Source organism: Carcharodon carcharias (genome assembly GCF_017639515.1).
Source record: "Carcharodon carcharias isolate sCarCar2 chromosome 24 unlocalized genomic scaffold, sCarCar2.pri SUPER_24_unloc_2, whole genome shotgun sequence".
NCBI lineage: Eukaryota > Metazoa > Chordata > Chondrichthyes > Lamniformes > Lamnidae > Carcharodon > Carcharodon carcharias.
Window position 1 is genome coordinate 1,921,179 of NW_024470595.1, and position 10,559 is coordinate 1,931,737.

The 10,559-nt window shown below is 40.4% G+C and overlaps 1 protein-coding gene across 1 annotated transcript; it reads left to right on the forward strand.

Annotated features, from left to right (window-relative positions):
* The first annotated feature begins 1,511 nt into the window (after window positions 1-1,511).
* On the forward strand, window positions 1,512-4,233 carry LOC121273512 (beta-1,3-galactosyl-O-glycosyl-glycoprotein beta-1,6-N-acetylglucosaminyltransferase 3-like). Its single transcript, XM_041180678.1, has 2 exons — window positions 1,512-2,279; window positions 3,709-4,233. The coding sequence occupies exons 1-2, from the start codon at window positions 1,512-1,514 to the stop codon at window positions 4,231-4,233; spliced, it is 1,293 nt and encodes a 430-aa protein (XP_041036612.1).
* Window positions 4,234-10,559: the final 6,326 nt, after the last annotated feature.

Here is a 10,559-nt window from a genome sequence, read left to right on the forward strand (position 1 = left end):
CAACCTTATAAGTTATGCCCTAGAGACCCTCGCCTGGTAATCAATACCTATTTAAGAAATCAAAGACTCTATTATCGGTACCTGGAAAAAAAAACACTCTATATTTACCACCAACATAAAAAGGCTTGTCATCACCGCTCTGTATCTTCTGTCCATTAACCATTTTTGTTTTCATCACTGCATTAATCCCATGACTTTAATTATGCAATTCGTTTCATTACATGGCACTGTAACAAAGCCTTTTTACAACTACACAAGGACATTATATGCCAATCCAACACCATCCACATATCCCAAGATTTCTTCAGGGGCAGGACTAATGGAATTTACTGACCGAGGGGCAGTAGTGACGGACTGTGGAAATATTAGAGCGTCGTTACTGAGTAAGTTCAATCCTTTCAGACAGCCAGTGTAGAGGGGGCGTTGTTATGACGTAGAAATGCAACTGTACGACCAGAGGTGCAGGACAGAAGGATTGCTGCACTGTTGGAAAGGGGCTCTATCATAGAGCTGTTGACATGGTCAGAGTTGTGGCAGTGGCGGGCAGTAAGCATGCTATCCTGGAGCGAAAACAACAATATCGGAAAGGCAGTATTGAAGGAGAGCAGAACTGTTGGTTGGCAGGACTGAAACACTTCCTCACAATCAGAAGGGCAGCACTGAGGGAATGCTTCACTGTGTAGATGTGTGCTGAGGCCGTACTGCAGTCTAGGACGGTGGAAAATGAGTTGAGCTGCACTGCCGTTAGTTCGTTACAGAGGTGCCTGGCGCAGCCCTGGGGACGCACTGAGTACCGCTGTATAACACAAGCGAAATTACAGAAATGCTTAATTAGCTTTAAAACAGTTTTGGGATGCACAAAAGCCGCATCCACGCTTTATGAATGCAATTATTCCTATATTACAGCTCACATATTTGACATTACATTATATGATTCTTGACTTTTTTAAACTATTGTCACTTTGTCCCATTTATTAGGTAGGACCTGGACTCTATTTGCAAATACCCTGAGATTCCTGCTGTTTCTATGAGAAATGTTTGAAGGAAAGGCCTGAGATGCAGAACAGGAAATAGAGAATGTTGGAAATGTACACTTATTGACACCAGTCACAAGAGGGAGAAACATATTGTTACTCGGATTTTTACAAATGAAGGATCGAATCTCTGTGATAAGGAACTGAGATATTGAACAAACCAGAAATTCAAAGAGCAGAGAAAGTGAGGGTGTGAGAGAGTGTCTAACCAAATACAAAGGCTCACTAGACCAGACACAAAGATCAGGTGGGACCTGTCGGCGCGGGTGGTCGGTTGAATCCCGATGAATGAGCAGCTCCTGATTGCAGACCGGAACATCACTTTTCAATTCATTAGTGTCGGCGCACAATTTACTCAAATTGCTGAATAGCCGTTTTTCAAGAGAAAAAATTGCTGATTGTACATCTGAATATCAAGTATATCTGGTAATCCGGTTTGGTAATTGTCTTCAAAATACCTGTGGAAGAACAACAAGAATGCTGGATCAGCCTGTTTGCTGGCCACTACACCGGAAATATATCCTGAGCGGTCTCTTAGCGACTTTTCTTTGTGGTGCTTTTCATTGGCGAGGAAATTCATTCACAAATTACTGGAAACCAGTGGAACAAAAATCAGGTTACGATGTGCGATATGCATCCTTGAATCTGGCAGAAAAGAACTCGCGTTGTTGGAAGATAATTAGTGGTGACCCTGAAGCTATTGAAGAGGCTGTTTTAAACTCCATCACTATCGCAAACAAGCATAAAGCCGTAAATGAAACGGATTATTTAGCAATGACGCAAGACTGTGACAATTTTGTTAAAATCCGCAAATACATCAGTTTCCCGTTAAGTACAGAGGAACATGATTTTCCCCTGGCCTATTCCATGGTGATCCATAGCAACATTGAGATGTTCGAGAGGCTCCTAAGAAGCATTTATGCTCCACAGAACGTGTACTGTGTCCACGTGGACAGGAAGTCTCCAAATCAATTTCACTCGGCTGTCCAGGCCATCGCTTCCTGTTTCAGTAATGTCTTCATTGCAGGAAAGTTAGAATCGGTGATGTACGCCTCATGGTCCAGAGTTCAGGCTGATCTGAACTGTATGGAAGAGCTGCTGCACAGCCCTGTCCAGTGGAAATACCTCATAAATGTTTGCGGACAAGACTTTCCAACGAAAACCAATTGGGAGATAGTCAACAGTCTTATGGCCAGGAACGGCTCAAATATTATGGACTCAGTAGCCCCGCCAAACTACAAAAAGGTAAGTGGATCAGTTCATGTCATACATCCATCCAGTGTCCTAGTTTTCCTTCTAACTACCCAACCCACCTTCAATCTCCCTCTCCCTCTCCCTCTTTCTCTCTCTCATTCTCGGTTACAATGGCAGTGTTTGTTTGGAGACTAACAGTTTTCTCCAAAATATCGTTGCTTTTTTGAGCACAGACATTTGTTCAAATCTGGAAAGGAGCACCCTGGAACCTGTGGAAGCAGTTTAATATAAGGAACAAGAGTGCAAGACTTGTTTGACATATTGGATGTTTGAAACGTGCTAATCGGCGGGATGCAATGACACAAGAACATAATTAAAGGGGGCAGTAGAACACCATGTAGCCCATCGATTTTCTTTAACAATTGAATATGATCATAGCTAATCTTAGAATTAAAATCCATTCTCTCTCCCGCTGTCCATCTCCCGTAATTCCCGGAGAATCCAGAAATATGTCTATTATTGCCTTAAATATATTCAACGATGATTCATCCACAGACCTCAGGAGTAAAGAATTCCAAAGATTCACACGATTTTGAGTGAAGATATTTCTCCTCATCACAGTCCAATATGATTGGGTCCTTATACTGGGACAGTACCCCTTGTTTTGGCGCCATATTAAAAGCTTTTTCGAAATCCAGGTGTATTACACCCACTGGTTCTCCTTTACCTACCCGACTCGGTGCATGTTCAAAAAACCCATCTCAATTTGTCAACAACGATTTCCCTTTAGTATAATCAGGGTGACTTTTTCTAATCATACTCTGCTTTTTCGAGAGAATTGTTAAGACTTCCTTCATAATGGGTCCCAGCATTTTCGCATTTACCAATGCGGTCTAGGTGGCCTGTAGCTCAGTATTTTCTCTCTTTGTCAGGTGCAGCACACGGTTTCTGAAACTATCTGCTGCATGTGCTCTTGCTTTACTCTCACTGCATTGGCCTGATTTGAACATGGAAACAGACCACATCATTGCTTACAAATGGTACCCGCTGGTTTGGACATAAGAAAGCAAAAGTGATGTGCTTTTAGCTATTTTCAGGCCACTGAAGGCCTGGCGAGTTGATAGTTACTGCTTTTCTTCTTTTTAAAAGAATAAACGCTTGCCTTCCAATTGCCGTCTAATTTCCTTTGTTTATTTCACATTCCTGAGCTTCCCTGGTGACACCTCCATTCATTCCTCTCCAATAGGCCATTACCAACATTGCCCTGTGCCACCGCCTTATTGTGTCTCCTATACTTTCACTTTTCAATCACTCGCTATCAACATGACCTATGCATATTTCATATACAGGAAAAAGTAGATGAAATATAAAGTAATTGAGACAATGAATGTTTATAGTTGCTGCTGTTATTTCCGATGTGGTTGGAAAATAAAGAGTAAATTGGAAAATAAGAAAAGTTTCTCTTTGTGTTGATTTTCAGAGAAGATGGGAATTTCATTATGAAATCCGTAACGGTGTTGTCAGAACTCAGCAAAAGAAGACTCCCCCACCCATAAGCAGTCCCATGTATGTGGGGGGTGCCTACATTCTTGTCACCAGAGAATTTGTGAGGACTTTGTTTGTGAACCCGGAAATCCAACCGTTTTTAAAGTGGTCCGAGGACACCTACAGCCCCGACGAACACATCTGGGCAACCTTACAGAGGATGCCTGAGATACCCGGCTCCATAACGTACACTCCAGGACACCAGAAGAGTGACCCAGTTCTTACACGAGCAGTGAAGTGGTCTTTTGAGGCTGGTGATGTAGCGAAGGGAGCCACGTATCCGCCTTGCACAGGAAGGTACCGCCATCTAATCTGTGTTTATGGGTCTGGAGATCTACCCTGGATCGTCCAACAGGAACGTCTGTTCGCGAACAAGTTTGATCTGCAAGTGGACAACACAGCTGTGCAATGCATGGAGGAATATGTCCGATACAAAGTGATTAATGAAACACGATCTTAAGAATGAATGGGTGTAAATGAACTTAACGAAGAAGGCAGGATTGTAACATAGAATAAATCGCAATTTCGGACTGAGGGAATCTGCTGAATAATAATGCAGGATGATGTCAGATATGAACTGAAAAAAGTAACAAGACATATTATTAAGTAAACCTGGGTCAAAATCTTGGAACTCCATTGTTATTAGCGCGGTGGTTATATATATATACCATGTGGTCTGCAGCGGATCATGAAGGCAGCTCACCATCACCTCCTCAAGTTCGGCAATAAATGCTGACCTAGCCAGCGATGCCCACACTCAGTGAAACAATGAAACAATAATGAAAGCTGGAGATTTCTCATCATTAGGGCTGTAGCAGTGGAAATATCATTCATTCAAACTGGAGAATTCCCAGGAACTGAATCCTTCAATTGAATTATAGTATTCACAGCCACCGTACCAGAAATTCTTATGTTGTTCATCAAAGAAATCCAAAGCTATTGTGGCATATATATCAGAGAGGTTGTTCTGTCAGCATGTCTGGAACTGAATATACCTTAATATACGAAATCATTCGACTATTTTTATAAAAACCCTAGGTATAAAAATAATCTTCTTCATAGATATTCTCAGTGATAATAGAATGGTACATATTTTATCATTGGGCTCACATACCATTCACGCTCTCTTTATATTTAAATATATTTGATGCACTGTTTCCAAAGCTTGTCATTTTTTAAATTGCTTTTTGAATTACGGATTTTCTATAATAAATGCGTAAACTCATTTTGATATGGGAATGATCTGTAATTATCTCACTATATAACATGAATTTTCGGCTTTGGGATCTTTATTCTATCGACAAGTAACGACTAAATCATTTATTTCATCTCTTCCTCTCTTCCGAGGGGAGTCGACTTTCAGAACAATGCTGACGACATCTTGCTCCCACACCTACACGTAACAACAATTTATATAGTCTGTTGTAATTTAATTCCGCAGCAGTCAGAAATGTTTTCATTACGATTATGATCATTTGTGTCGAGAGTGAATTGTGTTGTATGGAAATAAATACAAAATTATTCTGCAGGTGCATGAATATAACACGTGACGCGTGAACATGAGGATCATACATATTTGTGGTGAATGGATCGAGCACCGGAAGATAATCACGTGCTGCACTCTGGGTTTTCGGCGCACAACTTCATACATTCAAAAGCCAGTGATCTTTACTGCCCAGAAACAAGGCATTATTTCCATTGTTTAGCCTGCTGTCTTAAAAAAAAATGTTAGATTGTTAGCACCATCCCATCGCTTTATTTTTCATGGTTCAGTATAGTTTTAGTTATTTCTTTGATTAATTATTTTGTGACTCCTGCCTCCAACATTGCTTCCAGCAAGGCATTCCTTCTAATATGTGTTGCTTGTTTCTTTGGATATAAACGTCGTGCGCCAGGCCGGAATTTACTATAAATTGCAGATTGCCCTTGAGAAGGTGGTGCTAATCTATCTCCCTAACACATGCATTCCATACAGTTTACAGCCATCCACAGTGCGGTTAGAGAGAGAGTTCGGAGATGTTTGGCCGAACGAAAATGAAGATGTGAAATTTCCAGTCAGAATGTTCCGTGGCTTGAAGGGTGTCCTCCAGGTGCTGGTTTATTACCTGTCTTGCATATTTGCTTTTTCTTAGTGTCATGGGTGGCGGTTTGGAATATTCAACCGAAGGTGAGACGCTGCAGAGCATTTGCAAATAGAATTCATTTCTTCCATTGTGCGTGATGGTTCAGGCGCGCGATGTGGTGCCTCTCAACTGGCCTGCTTTGTCTTGGCAGGGATCGAATTTCTTGGGTGTTTCTTCGAGATTTAAACTTTCTGGAAAGAGAAGTGAATCCCATCAGATGCCTGGTATGTATTTTGTAGGCAGGCTTTGGGGATTCAGGAGGTGAATTAAATGCCGCAGGTTTCCCAAACTCTGACTTTCTCCTGCGGCCCCAGTATTTATATGATTCGTTCAGTTCAGTTGCTGGTCAATGGCAACTCCAGGATGTTCTTGATGAGGGTTACAACAGTTTTAGCTCCGTTAAAAAGCGCAGGTGCTTCAATGCTTTCTTGTTAAATGGCAATTTTCTGCTACTTGTGCATCTTCTCAGTTACCAGGAGGGCCGGGGGATGGCGGAGGGTCAGATGTGGGTCCAAGCGTCGGAGATTCGGAGGGTCAGTAGCGAGTCAGAGTGTCGGCCAGGAGGTAGTCGGGAATGCCAGTTGGGGATTCGGGGCTCAGCTGTGTAGTTACCAAGAGTTATCTGGATCTCTCTGAAGTCTCCGAAATTAACTCAGGTTTGGAGACGTTTTCATAGAGCCCCGGATGGAGGGGGGTTTCCCATGAGTAGTTGAAACTTCCTGGGCCATCCCCATCCTTGTGCTGGGACTTCTGATGGGTCTTTCAGTGCTTCTCCTTGGGGTACCTCTGAGAAATGTCCATCTGGAGACCAGAATATTTGGGCCAATGTTAACATTCTGTCTCTTGGGGAGTGTTGAACATGAAATGCAATTTAGTTTGGTCCCTGGTGTCCCTTCAGGACCTCCTGTGAAAAAAAAAAGTTGAAAATTAACTTGAATTAATATTGCGTTCTCCAGTTCCTCTCCGAATTAACGCTGGGTCTCATTGTAAGTAGGTGTTGGTACAGGAACTGAGCAGCTGCAAAATGACTGATGAAGATGGCTGTGATGCAACACCACATTTCTGCACTTTACTGGTAAATGGTACAAACAATCGAGGGCATCCATAGGAATTAAAGAAAAAAAACTGCCGTATATATTGAAGAGCAAAATGATGAATTTTGTTCCGTTCTCTACACCTGGATCCTTCCGGTTCATTTCATTGCTGCGTCCACTGCGTATTCACTGTTTCACATTGCGATATTTTGTTTCCAAGCTCTTACAAGGAATTGGCATAAACTTATCAACAGTGAAGAAGACTGTGAGATACACATACACATTAGGGCTTGCATAAAGGAGGGAGTGAATAAGTCTACATACAGGAGTATTGAGACGAATTAATACTGGAACTACATCACACCAATATGGAATCCGTGATAACGATAGGGAGATCGGATAAATTATCTATTTGGAGAGACCACACTTCCATTGGAATGACCATATTCACGATCAAATTTACTGGAATGGAGAGAAAAGAAGTAAAATAAATTAGTGAGTAGGCTTGTGACTAAAGCAACAGCTTAACGGGATTGGGAGTGAGGTCTTTGTTACTGCAGAGGAAGTGCACACTGATTCATTGGCCAGGGTTCCAATTTCCTATACAGAAACATTTGTCACACAATTTAAAAAATGAATTGGGAATTTGTTTGCAAACTAGTTGAAGTCAGCTAATGATCCGCTGGATGTGCCCCAAGTGAGGCCGCAGTGCGGGTGCGGAAGAGAGCAGGCATTTTATGGAGTTAAATAAAACAATGCATTAAACTGGGAGTTGGCTCTACACTGAAGGCTTGAATGTTTGAAGGCATGGAGAGATGCTGACAATTTGTTGCTCTGTGTTCACGGAGCCTATAAGAGTTCAAGAAAAAAAAAATACACAGAACTGCAGTGATGACGCTGAAGCTTCGGATCAGGTTGGAAAAGGAAGTTTGACTTCGAGATCTTGAGTGAAATTTTAAGGAATAAAAGTAAGAAGGCTTTACAGGATTTTCGAAGAAACGCACGCAGGTGACCTGGGAAGGTGGAGAGACTGCAGCAGCCTATAATAAGGCAGATGATAGATTTCAATGCTAGCAGATGCTGTGATACACAGTGAGAGACTATAACAGAGTGTTAGAGGAAATAACAATTACAGATCTCAGCAAGACAACAATTCCACGTTCTGTTTACTGGTGTGAACTGGTTGGATGTCCCATGTGCCCAGTAGAATCATTTGGTTCATTCAATCAAAGATAAATTAAAATATATGGATAAAATAAACGTTTACGAATTAAGCAGATATTTATCTTTAAAACAGTGCAGAAACATCATAATTCAATATCAAGGCATGCCCTATACGTTCTCAATTTATTTGAATTATATTATTTTTTTCTGTTCACAAATCAGTAAACTCAACATTCACCAGAATAAATTGATGACCTGATAATGATAAACACATTCTGGAAGTACAATACATCGCATAAAATTTGTCAAATTGTCATAGCAATTCAAACCAATCTGCTTATCATAATTTTCCAGAAGTTTCAACAGTTCATTCTGATGAACGATTATCAAAGCTGCCTCTCACTATCTTCTCACTTTCCTTCTCGCCATCCCTCTATTTTGCTTCAGTTTCTTTCTAAATTGCTCCTCTTCCTATATATCCGAACTACCATTCTCAACTGTCACTTTCACATCTGTTTCAATACTCATAGTCTGTTCACTAACCCCGTGTTCGGTGATTCCCATTCTCAGCATCAACTGGTGAAACTTCGGTTAATCGTTAATTGTATCAAAATCGAGTCTCCATATGGTCGGCTCCACTATTCACTTCATCTGCAATGCATGAAATAAACTAATGCTTTCTAAAGAGATCTCACAATAATTGAAAATCCATTTCATACAATAACAAAGTTTAGGTGTGGAATTGTTCGAAAAATGAAACACCAGTACAATTGATGTTATATTGAATCTGTAGATAAACAGAACGGCTCACGATTTTAACAACTGCACTGCAAAGTGACCCAACATAACATCAAAACATTCATTTTGTAATGTAGCCCAGTAAGAAAGTATTCATTGACAGAGAAGCAGTAAATGAGATGTGAAAGTATCGGTGGGCAGACCTCTGAAGCGAGCCACGCACAAAATGAAACGCACTTCCTAAAAGTGATAACAAATAAATGTATTGAAATCCGAGTTAAAATGCACTTTGAATTGTGAAGAGTGGACGTTGCACTACCTGCTGTCACGTTGAGACCATGAACTGTATCAGTTTCAAACAATGAAAATAAATTTAGTAAAATACTCTGGGTGAGTTTTGTTGCACAACATGAAGCTAATAACGGCTTCTGATTGTCTGAGAGCTGTTCTTAACCCAGACACTTGACTCCAATTTTACAGTACAGAAAATATTCCAGTGACTGCGCTACGTTTGGATGAAGAAACATATTACAGATATAATGCCTAGGCCAAATGTCTTTCACTATTCAACAGAATAATAGGCAGCTGCGAAAAAACATGCATGGAGACATAATATTGAGTGAAACAACAGAGTTATCACCAATTTATCACACAGGTAACACCGATTTACGTTATTAATAACCGAGATAACAGCGTACCAAGAACACATATTGCTGCAAGGATCGGATAGTAAATGTAATTTATCCGATTGATTACTGGAAAACCTGGTTCTTTGAGAAGCAGCTAATTCTGCTGATATCTCATCTGCAGTTCCGACAGACACTCCGATATGATCCAAAGCAAAGGGTCCTGATTGACACAGGCGATGCATCTCCACGGAATCGCTTACATCCATGAACATTGCTAATATTTAAACTCAATTGAGCAAGCATATTGCATCTTCAGTTTTCACTTTGATGTAAATGGTGTGCCGAAAAAAAAATCTCAGCGTCCAGAACATAATCTTCATCAGACCTCCCTGGTGGATCAATCAGAAAACTGGACTCAAATAGGACTGATTCGAATAAAAATGAACGGCTTAATATACTTTTAGCAAACAAAGGTCTTGGGAACATTCCCTCCTACGGATTGTGTCAATGTTAAAGATTTTCTGCAGTTTGTACTTAACCCAGGGACATGGCCGACCCGGTTACTTCTGCCCCTAAAATTTCCACATACCTCTGTTTAACACACTGAAATATTAAAGACAACATTTGGAATTGCAGCCTTGAAATCATTGTGGGCAATACAAAGAAAGTTTCCAACTTATATTCAAGTCTTCATTATTTTATTGTAAATATTTTTATATTTACTTCATATAGGTTAATGACCCGAGTTATATTAAAACACATCGAACTCCTGATTAATTTCATACAACTCACTCTGACCAGGCCACCCACTCTCAACCTTTGAATGCTTTGATTGTTTATTAACTCCACCAAATGATCATCTATTTACCTTTGATAAAGGTATGCCCAAGTATAAATAATCTTTAACTATGCGTATTTCAACAAACACAAAATAATCGCTTTATTGGAAAAAACTATTTTTTTGAGAAGAAGTTGCAAAACTGGTTAACAAACAGTTTCTACTTTGGAAGTTTAATGATTTTCCCCCGCCAACTTAAAAAAAAAAATCAGATATCCCAAAACCAATGCACCCACACACAAACACAACACACAATACAA